At 42.4% G+C, this 18,464-nt stretch overlaps 1 protein-coding gene across 2 annotated transcripts in view; it reads left to right on the top strand.

The window, feature by feature from the left end:
- NUP160 (nucleoporin 160) overlaps positions 1-17,218 on the top strand; it is a 49,914-nt gene extending 32,696 nt beyond the window's left edge. Inside the window, exons 26-36 of one of the 2 annotated variants that reach the window (XM_077320866.1) lie at positions 4,430-4,526; positions 4,614-4,719; positions 6,536-6,696; positions 7,128-7,188; positions 8,321-8,431; positions 9,108-9,231; positions 11,170-11,271; positions 12,530-12,671; positions 13,438-13,563; positions 14,608-14,712; positions 16,638-17,218. In XM_077320866.1, coding sequence (XP_077176981.1) covers positions 4,430-4,526; positions 4,614-4,719; positions 6,536-6,696; positions 7,128-7,188; positions 8,321-8,431; positions 9,108-9,231; positions 11,170-11,271; positions 12,530-12,671; positions 13,438-13,563; positions 14,608-14,712; positions 16,638-16,724 — 1,222 coding nt within the window. In that variant the 3' untranslated portion in view covers positions 16,725-17,218. Of the gene's footprint in view, positions 1-4,429; positions 4,527-4,613; positions 4,720-6,535; positions 6,697-7,127; positions 7,189-8,320; positions 8,432-9,107; positions 9,260-11,169; positions 11,272-12,529; positions 12,672-13,437; positions 13,564-14,607; positions 14,713-16,637 lie in introns of those variants that run through there. The other variant, XR_013228205.1, reaches the window with a different exon arrangement.
- Positions 17,219-18,464: the final 1,246 nt, after the last annotated feature.

Raw genomic sequence — 18,464 nt, 5'->3', positions numbered from 1 at the left:
ATGTAGTATGGTTGAATTGTTTACAACTCATAATTATTCGTTTGAGGCTTTTTGCTCTAGTATTGAAATAGTAACAGCAAACCTGTGCTAAAGAAAGAAGGGTTTGTACATGGGAGAAAACTATGCTGTAGTTGGATTTTATTTCTTGTGCGGTATGGAGAGCCAAATATCTGTTCACTATTTCATTAGGGCAAGTTCACAATGCACATTATCATGTATTTACATATTTGATTTGAAAGTAATACCTGGCAACAAAACAATATCCAGCATTGAGGTCTCCACTTACTCCACCTCTGTACATGCAGAAAACTTAGAGAAAGGCATGGGTGCATCAGAAATGGGATAAAGTTTGAAGCACTCATACTGCTTCCGATTTTCACCAAAGCCTACATAATGTGGGGAATGAAAACAGAGGCTCAGGTGAGGGAAATCAGTTTGTTGCATCCAGTATCAGGTGTGTGCATTTGCGGGGGGGGGGGGGGGAGTCAGATTTTTTTGCATGGCTTGGATGTTGTGCCTTTACAAGAGAGGTAAGCATTGGTCCCCCCTTCAAGGATCGCTGCCTTGTTGTGGCAAGGGGGCTTGCGTAGTTCAGTGAAGCTATGAGCTATGCCGTGCAGGGCCACCCAAGACGGACAGGTCATAGCTGAGAGCTCTGACAAAAGGTGATCCACTGGAGAAGGCAATGGCAAACCACTCCAGTATCTTTGCCATGAAAACTCTATGGACAGTTCCAATAGGCATAACGATATGACGCTGGAAGATGAGCCCCTCAGGTCGGAAGGTGTCCAATATGCTACTGGGGATGAGCAGACGGCTAGTACGAGTAGCGCCAGAATGAATGAAGCGGCTGGGCCAAAGCCGAAAGGACGCTCAGTTGTGGAAGTAACTGGTGGCGAAAAGACAGTCCGATGCTGTAAAGATTTTTATTCCATAGGAACCTGGAACGTCAGATCCATGAATCAAGGCAAGCTGGACGTGGTTAAACAAGAAATGACAAGACTGAACATCGACATTTTAGGAATCAGTGAACTAAAATGGACAGGAATGGGTGAATTTAATTCAGATGACCATCAGGTATACTACTGTGGACAAGAATCTCGCAGAAGAAATGGAGTAGCCTTCATAATCAATAAGAGAGTAGGAAAAGCAGTCTTGGGATACAATCCCCAAAATGACAGAATGATCTCAGTGCGAATCCAAGGCAAACCATTCAACATCACAGTGATCCAGGTCTACGCCCCAACCACTGCTGCTGAAGAGGATGAAGTTGATCAGTTCTATGAAGCCCTACAACACCTTCTAGAAGCAACGCCCAAAAATGATGTGCTTATCATCATGGGGGATTGGAATGCTAAAGTAGGAAGCCAAAAGATAACCGGGATAACAGGCAAGTTTGGCCTTGGAGTACAAAATGAAGCAGGGCACAGGCTGGTAGAATTTTGTCAAGAGAATACAATGGTCATAGCAAACACTCTTTTCCAGCAACCCAAGAGACGACTCTACACATGGACATCACCAGACGGTCAACACAGAAATCAGATTGACTATGTGCTCTGCAGCCAAAGATGGAAAAGTTCTATCCAGTCAATAAAAACAAGACCAGGAGCTGATTGTGGTTCAGATCATGAGCTTCTTGTTGCAAAATTTAGGCTTAAATTGAAGAAAGTAGGGAAAAGCACTAGGCCACTCAGGTATGAACTAAATCATATCCCCGACGAATACACAGTGGAGGTGACAAATAGATTTAAGGAATTAGATCTGATAGACAGAGTGCCTGAAGAACTATGGATGGAGGTTCGCAACATTGTACAAGAGGTAGCAACTAAAACCATCCCAAAGAAAAAGAAATGCAAGAAATCAAAATGGCTGTCTGAGGAAGCTTTACAAATAGCTAAGGAGAGAAGGGAAGTGAAAGGCAAGGGAGAAAGAGAAAGATACACCCAACTGAATGCAGAATTCCAGAGAAAAGCTAGAAGAGATAAGAATGCCTTCTTAAATGAACAGTGCAAACAAATAGAAGAAAACAATAGAATCGGGAGGACCAGAGATCTTTTCAAGAAAATTGGAGATATGAAGAGAACGTTTCATGCAAAGATGGGTATGATAAGGGACCAAAATGGTAGGGACCTCACAGAAGCAGAAGAGATTAAACAAAGGTGGCAAAATTATACAGAAGAACTATACAAGAGCGAGCTTAACATCCCTGATGACCACAATGGGGTAGTTACTGACCTGGAGCCAGATATCCTGGAATGTGAAGTCAAATGGGCCTTAGGAAGTCTGAGTAACAATAAAGCTAGTGGTGGTGACAGCATTCCAGTTGAACTATTCAAAATCTTAAAGGACGATGCAGTAAAAGTGCTACACTCAATATGCCAGCAAATTTGGAAAACTCAACAATGGCCACAGGATTGGAAAAGGTCAGTTTACATTCCAATCCCAAAGAAGGGCAATGCCAAAGAATGTTCAAACTACCGCACCATTGCACTAATTTCTCATGCTAGCAAAGTTATGCTCAAAATCCTACAAGCTAGGCTCCAGCAGTATGTGGACCGAGAACTTCCAGAAGTACAGGCAGGATTTCGAAGAGGCAGAGGAACTAGAGATCAAATTGCCAACATACGCTGGATCATGGAGAAAGCTAGGGAGTACCAGAAGAACGTCTACTTCTGCTTCATTGACTATGCTAAAGCCTTTGATTGTGTGGAACACAACAAATTGTGGCAAGTTCTTAAAGAGATGGGAATACCAGAGCATCTTATTTGTCTCTTGAGAAATTTATATTCAGGTCAAGAAGCAACAGTGAGAACTGAACATGGAATCACTGACTGGTTCAAAATTGAGAAAGGAGTTCGGCAAGGCTGTATACTGTCGCCTTGCCTATTTAACTTGTATGCAGAGCACATCATGAGAAATGCGGGATTAGAGGAGTCACAAATTGGGATCAAGATTGCAGGGAGAAATATCAACAACCTCAGATATGCAGATGATACCACTCTAATGGCAGAAAGTGAAGAGGAACTAAAGAGCCTGTTGATGCGGGTGAAGGAGGAGAGTGCAAAAGTTGGCTTGAAACTCAACATCAAGAAAACAAAGATCATGGCATCCGGCCCGCTCAATTCCTGGCAAATAGATGGGGAAGAAATGGAGATAGTGACAGATTTTATTTTCCTGGGCTCCAAGATCACTGCAGATGGGGACTGCAGCAAAGAAATTAAAAGACGCTTGCTCCTGGGGAGGAAAGCTATGGCAAATCTAGACAGCATCCTAAAAAGCAGAGACATCACCCTGCCAACAAAAGTGCGTTTAGTCAAGGCTATGGTCTTCCCAGTTGCAATGTATGGCTGCGAAAGTTGGACCATAAGGAAGGCCGAGCGTCAAAGAATTGAGGCTTTTGAACTCTGGTGCTGGAGAAGACTCTTGCGAGTCCCTTGGACTGCAAGGCGAACAAACCGGTCAGTCCTAGAGGAGATCAGCCCTGACTGCTCTTTAGAAGGCCAGATCCTGAAGATGAAACTCAAATATTTTGGCCACCTCATGAGAAGGAAGGACTCCCTGGAGAAGAGCCTAATGCTGGGAGCGATCGAGGGCAAAAGAAGAAGGGGACGACAGAGAATGAGGTGGCTGGATGGAGTCACTGAAGCAGTAGGTGCAAACTTAAATGGACTCCAGGGAATGGTAGAGGACAGGAAGGCCTGGAGGATCATTGTCCATGGGGTCGCGATTAGTCGGACACGACTTCGCACATAACAACAACAAAGCATTGGTCACCATAATTAAGTAGATGTTTACCGCTGAGGCCTTGATAACTGTGTTTCTCTTACCATAGAGATTAAATGTTAGCAGTTAAAATACTGCAAAATGAACTTCCATGTACTCTCAGTTGTTTTAATGGAATTATTTTATACGTTTTACTGTAAACTGTATTTACATTCGTGTAATCTACTCTGTGTTATGAGGGGGGAGATGATAGAAATGGCAACATGTTCAGAGAAAATATTCTTGCAAGTTGCTCTGCTTCTGTAGTAATACTTAGGGCTTGCCTGGCTTACCCATGGCAAGGCTATCTCGGAAGCTAAGCAGACTAGACCCTGGCAAGACCAGGGTCATGATGTAGAGGCAGACAATGGCAAACCACCTCCAAACATCTCTTGCCTATCTGTCAGACAATCCTAGAATCTCCTGGCTATACTATACACATGGCATGTGATACATAATGTGGTAATACTAACTTGTGCCCCAGTTTGTTTCCAGTCACACACATTGTTCTCTTTGAGGGATCCAACAGCAAAACAGAGCCTTATATCCTGTATGCCTAATCTCCTCTCCCCCATTATCAGCATAACAACCTTTTGCTTACAAGCTATTAATTTATAGGAATATTTAAAGTTCATTGTTTGAGAGACAGAATTTGTTTTTTCTCTAGGCAACTGGATTGTTTACGACAGTTGGTGGTGGTTCTCTGTGAGCGTTCCCAGCTTCAGGATCTTGTGGAGTTTCCTTATGTGAATCTTCATAATGAAGTAGGTAGTCTGTGCTTGTTAGGGACAAGGGCAGGGGTGCATAAGGAAACACTTCAGTTATGTGTTTGATAACTATTTGTTTTCTAGGTTGTGGGAATAATTGAATATCGTGCTCGTGCAGTTGATCTGATGACTCACAATTACTATGAGTTGCTCTATGCTTTCCACATTTATCGTCATAACTATCGGAAAGGTATTTCTGACTATATTTTTGCCTTAATTTTCCAAACAAATGTTCATGTGACTGTTAATAGATATAATAAGCAGGTGGCATCTAGGACAGGATTAAAGGCTTTATCTTTAATAACTAATGGGTGCTAGGCAGTTCTGAATGGGAAATTCTACACTCTGTGTTCCTTTCATACTTCTGATATAGAGGCTACAAAGATATTTCCAGGGGAGTATAGGCAGGTGAAAGTTCTAACTATCAGTTTTACCTGCATGTGCCCAATACAGTAACCCAGACCAGCTGGGGGGGATGTCTCTGGGAGGAATGTGTGTAAGGAAATATAATCTAATACTCCACTAAGCATCCTCTCCCATACCTACATTGGTTGTGGGGGAGGTAAGGGATTGAATCCAAGCTCTTGTGATCCACTTCTGTTCACAGGAATTGATCTTTCCAACTTCACCCAGAAACCTTTGTGTGTCCCCCCCCCTCCAGTTGCTTCCAGACTCTCCTAAACCATATGCCATGAGGCTTAATTGTTCTCTCAACAGCTGCTGCTGCGGGGGGGGGGGCACTGTGTGGTTGCTGAGGGAAGAGAAAGTTGGGGAAATCAGCTTCCATGAACTTGTACTGTTAGCAAAGGTTTGGAGCCAGTCCTTTGTGTTTGCCAAGATAGCATGTAGTTCTACTCTGAATCTCTCAATTGGATAAATTACTGTAAAGTTCAAAGGAAAGCATCAGAAGGATCTAAGAATTAGACACCACACATCCCTGATTAAGTCTTGCACTGTTTTTATTTGTTTTATTTATTACATTTATATACTGCCCTCCCCAGAGGCTCAGCGCAGTTCACATGGAACATAGGAACAGGAACAATACAGCGAAGTCATTAATCATGAAGGAATGGAACAATAGATAGTAAACAGTAAGAACAATACATTTGTAACTGGAACATACTGGTGAACCCATGAATGGGGTCAGTACAGGTATTAGTTTCATGGGAGGGAGGCTTGGGGGCCCAGTGAAAGATGTTGGAACAGATGGACCTCAACCAAGTACCTGGTGGAAGAACTCCTTTTGCAGGCCCTGCAAAATTGTTCTAGTTCTGTTAGGGCCATAATCTCAGGGAGCTCATTCCACCAGGTGGGTGCCAGGACAGAGAAAGCTCTAGCCATGGTTGAGGTCAGATGAGCTTCCTTGAGGCCAGGGATCGCCAGGCAGTTGGAGGTGGCAGAGTATAAAACTCTTTGAGGGGTGTAGGCGGAGAGGTGGTCCCTCTAGTACACTGGGCCCAGACCACATGTGGCTTTAAAGGTGATCACCAGAACCTTGTCTGATCTGGAATTCGACTGGAAGCCAGCGCAGATGTTGGAGGATGAGCCGAATGTGGAACCTCCAAGGGGTTGCTATGAGGATCCTGGTCACTGCATTCTGGACCAGCTGTGGTTTCTGGATCAGAGTTAAGGGCAGGCCTTCACAGAGTGAGTTACAGAAGTATGAAGTTACAGAGTTACAGAAGTATGAAGCTTGAAGGTGACTGTTCTCGGAGCAAGCTTTTTCGCAGCTTAGTGGTGTCTTCGTTTTCATAGCTTATGGCTTCTTCATGTTTTATGAAGGCAGTTTTATGTGAAGAAGCATTTGGAAGTGGAAGCTATCACTCCTAGTCTGAAGTCTGCTCTACCACCCCATTGTCTTGCATGTGTATGTGTGCGTGTGTGTGGTGGCAGTGTTGAACTTTTAATTTTCACATTATTTCTTAGCCTTGTTTGCTTTAAAGTGGCAGTTTCCAGAGCAGTAAGGTATGTTGTTGCTGCTAAGTATTATATATTTCCTTCCTTAGCTGGAACAGTGATGTTTGAATATGGAATGCGGCTGGGTAGAGAAGTTCGCACACTTGGTGGATTGCAGAAGCAAGCAAACTGTTACCTTGCAGCTATTAATTGTTTGCGCCTGATTCGCCCTGAGTACGCTTGGATAGTACAGCCAGCTTCTGGTGCAGTGGTATGAACAAATGTTTTTTTTTAGGGTTTGCTTACTAACATCCTCTTTCTTATAAAGGCCCAGTTACTGTATAACTAGCATATTCACTGGCACATCAGATTTTTTTCAGCATTACACTGAAGACAGATGGCTAGATAACTTACAATATTTGAAACATTCACAATAATAAACCCCCTTGGTTATCAGACTGATTGGTTTAGAATAAGCATACTGCTTTTTTAATTTAAAAAAACCTTTGTGTATGGGTATGGAGTTAAGGAATGTGTAACAAATGGAAGTAAGGGACTGAAGGGCTGACTGAGTGTAGGTGCCACATTCCATATTGATGTAATTAAATTTTGGGTGGGAAAGTGCACAGCCCTGGTTGTGAAGCTGTTGGGGAGACTTGAGACAAACAATAAAGCTGGAGTTCTTATCCTGTTTTGTGCTAGTATGAACGCCCAGGCGCATCCCCCAAGAGAAGTCATGATGGAGAATGTGCTTCTGTCCCAAGTGAGTGGCTTAATGTTCTTGGAGCCCTGTGCCTGCTGCCATTAGTTCTGTAATGAAAGAGAAGCTGAATAAATATGTGGTGCATATCTGCTCCTAAATCCTGATTGTTCAAAGTATGTCTGATTTGCTGGATTTCTAAATATTTGAGTCATGGTTGCAATGCCTTATGTCTTGTCCCCCATGTATTGTTTACCTTGGGCTCATGGAGATTTGCTTAAGTACCTGAAAGATTTCCTTGAGGTATAAAATTTTGGTTTGCTGGTCTATCTCACTCCCGGGTCAACAGCTCAATGGTTGTAATAGCTTTCAGTACCATGTTGCCATTCTGATTAGAAACCTTTTAATGCCAACTTAGCAAACAAGAAAGAATAAAACTGTGCACCACAAAGAAAATTAGCATGTCTTTGTATTTTTATTCTCCTCTGCACAGTAAGTTTTGTGAAGCTCAAATCAGTATTTGAAATTCATCTTCTTGTCTTGTCAGGGCTTTTAAACCTAGACTCTAAAAGTAAATTTTTTAAAAGAACTGCATTAAAAAGAGAACTTTTGTCAGGAGGCAAATGGGTGAAGTGCCAAGTTCAAATTAAGACGGCTTCAGCTGAAGAGAATTTTACTTGCCACTGCAGCTCCTTGAGGGGAAAGATCTCTTTAGCTTGTGATACCAAAGTTTTAATCATTATCCAAGCAGAAGATTTGGACCCTTCCTAGCAGGGGTGGCCAAACTGTGGCTCTCCAGATGTCCATGAACCGCAATTCATATGAGCCCCTGCCAGCATCACTCTGGCAGGGGCTTGTGGTAATTGTAGTCCATGGACATCTGGAGGGCCACAGCTTGGCCCCCCTTGCTTTATACTAATGCTGAAGATAAATCAAAATCCTTATTATATTTGAGAGTCTGGTTAAATATTGCTTCCATCTGGTTTTAAATTATGTGAACACAACCACTGGGGCAGTTGGGGGATGACTGGGGAAGTCCAACATCAGAAATATTCATTATGAAACGTTTAAATTAGTGCTATTTTGCGATTACTTGCATGCTGATTTTTGGTCCTCATCTTGCCTATTTATACTCTCAAGTCTGAAGAATGGACACTTGAACTTGCCAATGTAAAGCAATTATATTTTGACACAGTGGGAAGCCAGATCGAAATCTTGGAACTTAAAGATTTGGAAAGAGAATGCACCCTGGCTCGCATCCGGTTAACTTTGGCTCAGCATGATCCATCATTAGCCGCTGTGGCAGGTATGATTAGAACATAGAACTCCTAAGTGTAATGCAGATGTGAGTAACTTAGCCTGTATGTGGGGTAGTGGAAGCCAGCAAAGGATGTGCTGTTGTGCATTCCTTACCCCAGCTCCTGTATATTGCAGTTGTGTGGAGTGGAATGAAAGTCTTAATGTGTGGCAGACCTTCAGTCCACAAAATACCACCATTTATTACAATATTGCTATATATGCAAAAAAGCCAGATTCTGTAAGGGCTTTCCCCAGTGTAGTATAGTGGTTAAAGAGTGGCAAACTCTAATCTGGAGAGCCTCACTCCTCCACATGCAGCCAGCTGGGTGACCTTGGGCCAGTCATAGTTCTCTTACAGCTGTTCTTGCACCCTACTTCACAGGGTGTGGGGAGAGGAAGGGAAGGGTATTTTTAAGCTGCTTTGGGACTCTTTCGTGTAATGAAAAGCTGGGTATAAAAAACTAATTTTTCATAATGGATGCAGTTTACCCAGTGACTGGAAGTTGAATGGGTGGGTTATTTATCACTAAGAACAAGTGTTGCAAGTACTGCTTGTGTAAAATTATGATGAGTACTGAAAATGACACTGTAGAAATGTATGATTGTCTAGCATGTTGATTAATCTGAAATCCTGAGTACTTATATTTTAAGATGACATTGATTCAGTTTCATTGTTTACTCAGGAAGCTCACCCCCTGAGGAGCTGGTTGTCCTGCTGGTTCAGGCTGGCCTCTTTGACACTGCCATTTCTCTCTGCCAGACCTTCAACCTTTCTTTAACACCTGTATTTGAGGGACTTACTTTCAAGTATGTAGCAAATATTGGGCTTATTCAGGTACTTAACATGTGTGATGTAATATCAAGAAGCACCTGTTAATTTTCTGTCAAAATGTATTTTCTTTAAATTGCATTTGAGTGTGTGAATTTTTTTTGGTTGAAACTGTAGTCTGATACAAAAATAAATACCGTATTTGCCGGTGTATAAGACAACTGGGTGTATAAGACGACCCCCCAACATTTCCACTCAAAATACAGTACTATGGGCCACTATGGGCAGCTATGTCTATCCCAACTGAAGTGCACCCGGCATATAAGACGACCCCCCCACTTGGAGGCATGTTTTTCAGGGGGGGAAAGTAGTCTTATACGCCAGCAAATACTGTAAATGTTGTGCCTCTGGATGCAGCCCTGGTTAGTAAAGAAGAATGTGATATTGATAGGGATATGATTGAAATGAGGCTATCACTTCCTAGTTTAACTGGTTTTGCTAATCACTTATTGAGCCATTGCTGGCTCAGAGGCTTGGGCATCTGGACCGATTCCGCACTGAGACGCAAAACTTGTGCTGCCTCCTGCTTGCAAACATGTGGCTGTAAGTCACGCATTTGCAAGCTTTCTGATGGGAGACCCGTCCCACAGTTTCTCACTGCCTCATTGTGGCTTTTTGCCTCCTGACAAGGCAGCAAGGGAAAACAAGTTGAACTTCTCCCCCTGCTCCTCAGCTTGTCAATCACAGCAAGCCAACAATCACAGCACAGCGGTTGTCTCGGGGACTCAAACTTCCATCCTGCCCCAAGCCCTGAAATTAATTTTTTTTTAAGTGCACTTCCACGTTGCTGTGCGATAATGTGACAATGTTAAAGCTTTTTAAATTAAAAAATTAACACTTTCATGTTGCTATGGAGAAATACCACAACAATAAAGTGTTCTACCCTCTTTTTGGGGGATTTGTGTTGCTTTGGTCTCTATGTTCTTGTAGATTTGTGAGAGGCTAGACATGGTAACTGGACCATAAAGAGTGATTATGTGTAAACAGTAAGGCTTAAAAACAAAGTGCATGGACGCCTAGCTGATCAGGAGAGAGCTGCTTCATCACACCTGCCCCCCCTTTCCCTATTCATTCCCCACAGCCAGAAAACACAAACAGGTACTGTGTTTTGCCTGCCCGATCCCCAAAAGACCGTGGACATTTAAGGAAACATTTTATTTTAACTTGGGCAAAGAAACTTTGTGGTCCCGCAGCAACGGGGACCCGGTCATTAAAAAAAAAATTCTCGGAGCAGGAGAGGGAGCCAAATCTGACCAAAACTTGAGCCGGCACCTGGACAGCCTCGAGTTGCTGATGGCACGTGGACGCAGCACTAAAGCCCACCAGCAACCAGTGGCTGTCCAAGGGCAGATTCATCGTGAGGAATCGGTCCAGGTGAATTGCCCTGGTAATCAGTTACTGTAAGTTGTGGAAGCAAAATGAGGGTGGGTAAAAATGTTATTGATGTTAATTTTCAGTACTTCTACTCAGTCCACTGTGGGGAATCAGTGTTGTTTTTATTTTTGCATTTTTACTTGGTGATTTGATAGATGCTTGTACTCTGGGCTTTAAAGTTTCAGGATAAGCAGAGGTATGACATAATCCGCTAAGGGATCCAGAGCTTTCTCATAGGCAGCAAAACTGTTCCACAGGCTCCAAGAATGCTCTTCATTGCAGCTATTTTTAGCCACTTCCATAGTATCTGCAATTGAAATAAAGAACCAATGTGGTGTAAGAGGTAGACTATGAGGATGGATGAAGCCTAGATTCATATCTCATGTCAGGTTGCCTTGGGCAATTCTTTGTTCTACAGCACAGTCAACCAGGGTAAAACAAGAGAATTTCTTGCATGCCATCATGAGGCATTCAAAATGTATTTTATAAGGCTTATAGTTATGTTTTACTTTATATATCTATACTTATTATGTGTACCCCAGATGTATTCAGCTCCAATTTGGAGGAGAAGCAGCTCTGGCAGAAGCATGGGACTGGCTAGCTGCAAATCAGTTCTCATCAGTTATTGCAACCAAAGAAACCAGGTAATGGGCTCCTTGTGCAAAATAACTGTGGTTAATCTGCACAGAAATAAAGGGGTTTTGTCACTAAAATAACAGACTTCCTTATTGTGCATATGCCCTCTCCTGCATGTCTCCTCTATTTATCTCATTTTAAAAAATCCTTGTTTTGAAAACTAACACTGAGAAACAATTTAAGGTTGCTACAGCAACCCAAGATACCCCCTGAATGTCTTTTTTCCCTCCCTTGATGACTCCACACATCATGGTTTACTCGGTTTTAACCCTTCAGTCTTTGTGGACTTTTTGATCCATATGATGGTATTATTATGGGAAATAGATGTGTGACTGCAGATGTGGGCCGCGGACCACATGTGGTCCTTTGACTAATTGGAGGTGGGCCCCGAAGGACGCCTTCTCCCCCCCCCCCCCACCGGCCCTTTACTTCATGCCCCCTGGCCCTTTACAACTCACTTCGGGTGTCATTGTCTCCCATCGCTCCCAGATGGGACTAACTCGTTGCAGAGAAACAAGCTCAGGGTTCCCATTGATTTGTCATTGTCATGAAAATAAAATGTTCCTTATGTTCATTGTTGTGGCATGTCTGTATCTTATTTTGAAGGGATGTTTAAACATTACCATAGCGATCAGAGTGTGTTAGGGCAGTGGTTGAGAGTAGAGGAGTAAACTACCCCCCTTCCCCTGGGCCTCAGTAAAAGGCGTTGAGTGATCCCCGGTGATAAAAAGGTTGGGGACCACTGCTATAAAGTATCAAGCGAATACATTAAATTAACTGTACAGGTTAAATAACAGCCTTTTAGAATCAGCACTATTAATAGTTGAACAATACAATTGCAAGAAATGAAAACACACAAACATGGCATGGAAATTAAATTTTAACTGGCAGCTGGGTCTAGATTCAAATAAACATTACACACTAACATTCAAGGTGGAAGTTTCACAGCATAAGAAAAAAATAAAGCCATCCAAAAAGTAATTAGATAAACGTGACAACAATAGAAACTCCCATAAAGAGTGGGGTTCTTTCAATTTAAGTATCCCCCACTTGGTGGGACTAGCAAAGCAGTAGACTGCAGAAAGAGTGCATTCTGCAAAAACCCAGTGGAAGAATATTAGTTGTCTGTATGAATAATAGGAGTTGGGGAAGGGAAGGGTCAGAAGCAACCACTTGGCTAATAAAAACCAAACCAAAACGTGTGGATGAGAGCTTTTCATGGGTGCATGTGTGTATGACATAGCGAAATGTATTCTTGAATTGTAGCGCAACAGATGAAGCATGGCGTCTCTTATCATCCTACCTGGACAGATTCAAGTCTCAGAACCACTTATATCATCGCTGTGTCATCAACAAGTTACTATCTCATGGGGTGCCCTTGCCTAACTGGCTTATCAACAGTTACAAAGTAAATACCTTTTTTTTCCCCTTAAATATTTTTTGCAGAAATTGTTTCCTGCTTTCCTCAGAGCAGAAGGAGCCCTCACAATAAGTGCCAATGTCCTGGTTATTTACTTCATTTAGAGTCTGCCTTTCTGTGTCCTCAAAATGAATTACAGACTTAAAAACAAAAGCAAAAAATCAGACAGTATAAGAAATCCAATAATCAATTCAGTAGGACTAGGTCAATGAAAACTGGCTTAAAATGCTGTATGAAACAGTCTTTATGTTCAATCATAGCAATTCCCAAGTGTTGCCAATGATAACATTTAAGAGGATAGATATCTCATGTCTAGAGATATATTAGTTTTTTAAGGAAGTGATTCACAGAAAGCATAAATACATGGGGAGAGGTGTGAATTTTTATCTTCTACTGTTCATAGAAAGAGACTTCGAATTGGCCATGTTCTTGGCTAGCTATTTGAAACATTTGCCAAATAAAGTAAAGACCTTACATATGTTTAAGATAATGAAGACTGGATAGGATATGGAGATCTGAGAGAATGCTAAGGAGGTGAACCTGTCATAGGCCAAGCTCAAAAGAAGGTAGTGTTTTTCCTTGATTATCATGAATTGAAGCAAGTTTTCTGGGTAATACACTTGCCTCAGATTCTTGGGAACCTCACCAGCAACAAACGAGGGCTACTTGTCGGTGATTCATCACACTGCTAAAATGTGTTATGGCTTGGAACCAACAGTGCATGCTGGCATCTCTGAATTTTGTTTCTTCACAGAAGGTAGATGCTGCTGAACTTCTCCGACTCTACTTGAACTATGACCTGCTAGAAGAAGCTGTGGATTTGGTACTGGAGTATGTGGATGCTGTACTTGGGAAAGGACACAGCTATTTCGGAATTGAGGTAGAGTGAACATGTCTCTAATTCATAATCATCACAAACCTACCACTTCCAAAGCATTGCCAAGTGGGCTAAACATTCAAGTCAGGAAGGGTGGCTGGTTGGCAGGGGCAAACAAACAAAAGGCTGAAGTGCAAGTCCACTCTTTTCAGGATATCATTGCCACCAGCCCCTTTGACTAGATAGCCAGAGACCAAGGGACCAACCTTTTCTCCCTTTCTGGTCTAAACAAAAAACAAACTCTGTAAGGGTGTACATTCACAAGGTAAGTCCCAAAGCAAATTAGTTTGGTAGCTGTAGTATACTTAGAACAAACTTCTGGATTCATAGAATCACAGAGCTGGAAGAGCTCCAGGGTCATCTAGTCCAACCCCCTGCACAGTGCAGGAACTCACAACTACCTGCCTACTCACGGTGACCAAATGATCCCCACCACCACCACTATCAAAAGTCTCCAGAATTTAGCCTGGCCTGGAGGAAATTCACCTACCATCCCACAGTGGCGATTAGCAATTCCCTAGTGTCCGGGTGAGGGGGTCAGGGAGGGTGCAGGATGGGAAGGACCCAAGCCACCCACGGCAGCCAGGGTCAAAGCTGGTCGGCAGAGACGAGAAGCAGAGAACCACGAGGAGAGGAAAAACGTGCAGACGGCGTCAGCCACAGGGAACAGGGGCGCAAGAAGCAGCCGCGGCCTGATGAGGAAGTCCAGCCACCAGCCGCCCTTGCAGCCGCCGTGGACGCTGACCCCTCCGACCCCACCCAATGCACGAGGCAAGCGGCTCCCCGTGGCCGTTCGAAGGGACCGATGCCGCCTCGCCCAGACTTGGGGGTGCAGGGGAGGAATTTCATCAGAATTTCTTGCTTCAGTCCAGAATTCAACCCTTCTTTGAAATTTTGGCTCAGTGCAATTCTGACACTGAGCACATGTGGGTCCCTATAATGGCTTTCACTCCAGTTGTAGCTGGGATTGTTTTCTTTGTTATACGGTTATGGTTCAGAAATATTCCTTGTATTTAAATTGTATTCAAGTTTAGTTTTGTTGTTTAGGTCCCCTTGTCAGCTACATCACCAAGGGTTTGGCTTCCATATTCAGCCATTGACCAGCTTCTTCAGGCACTAGGAGAAAATACCGCCAGCCATCACAACACAGTGGTAAGTACTAAAGGTGTGTGTGTATGTGTGTGTATATATATATCAGTATTTGCTGATATACCTGAATACTAATATTGGTATTCGGATTTGGCAAGATTTGTTATTCCTGAATATATTTGGCTCCTTTAAAGTCAATGGGAAATCTAGCCTAAGTCTATTCAGTGGTCTGGTGGGGGTGGGTTTTGAGGTAAAGGAACAAAATTTGCTACATACCTGTTGGGGCCTCTCCTCAAAAGAGCCCCCCCCATTTCAAAATGATTCGACCAACTAGGGTCCTGGTTCTGTGGGCATTGAAAGAAGGTGCCCCCCCATCCTCCATTGATTCCAATGAGGGAAAATAGCTAGGCAATAGTAAAAGAACCAGTAGAGCTCAGCTTAACAGGACTGATGTCAAGCTTGCAACAGAGCCAGTGCAATGGACTAGCCCAGTGCCCCATTGTAGCAAATGTAAGCTCAACAGGACTGATGTCAAACACAGAATCATAATGGGGGGGTCTTTGGAAGGACAGCAGAACCACCAATGCAGAAATGACGAATAGTACAACCCAGGGCCAATGTGACAGTAGTGCAACACCAACAGAACCAGTGTCATACCAGAGAAACCCCGGCAGGGATTTTTAGGTGTTTTTTTTAAAGAAGCAAGGACAGTAAAAACTCAGCAGAACATTCAAAAGTGCAGGGTGGGCCAGAGCTTTTGTCAGCCCACTATACAGAAATCCAATAATGTTTTGTTTTCTTCCAAAGCTAAGGGCAAACCTAGAGAACTCTTTTCCCCCAGGGAAGGCTTCAGAAAGTGATAGGGAGTGGTTGTGTCCACCCTGATCCTCCTCTCTCTGCAGGAGCAGAACAAGCACACTTAACATTACTGCCTCAATGGAGGAGCCTCAGCTTAACTGCTGCATCTATCCCTCATCACCAGCTTTTCTACCTCTCTCACCCCTGCAAAGAAGGTTGCACAGCAAATTAGTTTCATTATTTGTGATGCTCCTGTGGGTTCTGCTGGTTTCTGTGTAGCACACAGGTCTCAGCATGATGAAGCAGTTTTTGTGCTGTTCATAAAGGGGCACTTTATGAAATCCCCAGACGATTATGAGCATTTTGCCAATGTGATACTACGACTACTACTGTGACAGTATATTGGAAGAGCAACCACTGACGAAGATAAAACAGAAAGCGGGTCACTTAACCTAGGATCCCGTTTTGGTTGACTCTTTATGTTTGACCATTTAGATTTTATGTTATAACCTTTTCACTTATAAACACAGAGACTACTATATCATTGTGCTTCGTGATTTCCTTTTTTCTTCTGAGTCCACATTGAGGAATCCATGGTTCTATACTTACTGGGCTGTTTTAATCCCAGCATTCAATTTTGCTTTGGGTTGGCTAGTGATTGAATTGGGTGAATTTTAGCACACCACCTTCAACATCACTCTGTGCTGCACCTGCACCTCCTAACAGGGCTCTGTAGAAGTATTTTGGTATGGGGTGATTCAGATTCATAGAGGCACTGGGGAGATTGGGGGAGAATTTCTGTGCCAATCCAACATGTTAAATGTCCTGCTACTTCTTTCTAGTCTTGTTTCAATTTTGGAAAGAGTGTTTTGCCCCAACTTCCTGGCACAGAGTGGAAAAGGATGCTGGTGCTAGCATGGACTCACCTTCAAAGCCCAGGGCTATTAGCAGAATCTGGGTCCAACTTGTAGGAAATTAATGGGCTTTCATTCTGGCTCAGAAAGCAGGACCCAGCATACATCCTACAAATACTTGCACAAATTCTTATGTGAGGAGCAAAATTATTCCATAAAAAAAATAGCCACCAAAAAACTCCTTCAGTCAAGTCTCAATATATATTACAAAAGGAAATCATATCCCTGCAACTAATGCCTATTACCATCAAATGATCATACTGCTTTTTCTTCCAGCTATACCAGAAAGTCCATGACAAATTAGAGGACTACCAACAACAAGTTGCTGTGACAACTCATGATCTCCTTTATCTTCGAAACTAGCAAACTGCCTGGGCTATGTGGCCGCTCTTAATCACCTTGTGCCTGGTGGCTCCTGAAACAAAGCTACACGTACTGAGCTTGAGGCTGATGTGCATAACTGGCATGAAACATGTGAGAAGTGTTAGCTTTGCATATGGTGGCTAGGGCCATAAGGAGCCCTGCGCATTGCGGGTGGTGCTATTATACAAATTTTATTTTTTCATAATTCCAAACATTCCTTAGGGAATGGAAGATGTTTTATAACTTACTGGAAATGCTGAATTAAAATAAACTTGCCAGTCATTTCCAGTAATACAAGTTTGTATATTGCATGTTTCCACCATCTTTCTACTGAAATATTTTGTATTATCTGCTTCCTTTCTTGTATTGTACAATACTTGGGCTCTAAATGAGGTTTTATTTATTGTGAAGCTTTTGAATTGCCTTTAATAAAATGAAAACTTTGTTTTAAATTCTCAGTTTTTTTAAAGAAATAAAGTTGGCTTAATATTATGTATCCTTTCTAAGATTGTCTATTTTGAAGGAAACAAAATGTGATCTGCATTTTCATAGGGATGGAGAGACTACCAGCAGCTTTCCTTGGAAGTCTGTTTTCTGCTTGTAGTAATAGCTCTCTGTTGGAAGAAAACCAGTTTCTTTTAGGATACTTGTATCTCACCTTTCCACTAACAATCAATGCCCAAAGTGACTCATAGAGACATATACCAATATATGTAAATCATTAAGAAGCAGCAACATTTAAAAAAGATCAGTGCAGCTATAAAAAGCATAAAATAGAAAAATAGCATTAACCAGTAACTCACTAGGCCCCAAAGCCTTCTGGAACAAGAATATCTTAATCTGACATCTGAAGGGAAAAGCGACTGGGAGATGCTCCATAATCTTAGAGAAATTGCTAATAAGACCTTGTTTGGCACATCTATTCTCCTTGTTTCCAATTTCATGGGGATATAGGGCAAGACCCTATCAGAATCGAAATTCAAGAGTGTGAGGGACAGAAGTCATGCAGAAATGCGGCTGTCAATCTGCTTAGGGCTTCAGAGTAATCACCAACTCTGAATTATATTCAGAAACAAATTGACATCCAGTGACAATGTTGGGGTTATATGTTCCTTATGGTGGTTTCTCTTAGGACTATACTATGTTCTGACCAGTTGTAGGTAACTCTTCAAAAGCAGGCCTCAGATTTTCTTTTAAAGGCATTTGCTGGCCACCTCAGTAATCTTTGTCCAGAAAACAGTTGGATTCAGAGGTATACTTAGTTTGTGAATGTGATTTTTCAAGAGTGCCACCTTTCCCAAAATAGATAATAAATCTATTCCCTTTGCTGTCATTGAAGGGACTCTGATCTTATCTGGATTAAGTTACCTTGACTCTGGACAACAGCCAAGGTTGTTAACTGCTTCACTGGGATCTGATGGAAAGGAAGATGAGTGTCATCCACATATTGATTACACCAAACTCTTAAGATTCTGAATTATATCATTCGGCACATTTGTGTAAATGTTAAATAGTAAGATTGAATCCTACAGAAACAGCAGCAGACTTCCAGCTTTACCATATGGGTGGGACCCAGTTGCCAAATATACTAGAACATCTATAAAACTGTGTCCTAGTCCCTGTCTACAAAACTGGTGTAGTAGGGAACCATGGATGATGAGTACTCCCATAATACTAAAAGTTGATAAGAGGTCCAAAAGAATCACACTGCCTAGCATAGATCATCTACAAAGTAGCTTC

Source organism: Paroedura picta, chromosome 2, assembly GCF_049243985.1.
Source record: "Paroedura picta isolate Pp20150507F chromosome 2, Ppicta_v3.0, whole genome shotgun sequence".
Taxonomy (NCBI): Eukaryota; Metazoa; Chordata; class Lepidosauria; order Squamata; family Gekkonidae; genus Paroedura; species Paroedura picta.
The sequence above is the reverse complement of the archived record's forward strand: the minus strand, read 5'-3'. Positions and strand labels throughout refer to the sequence as shown.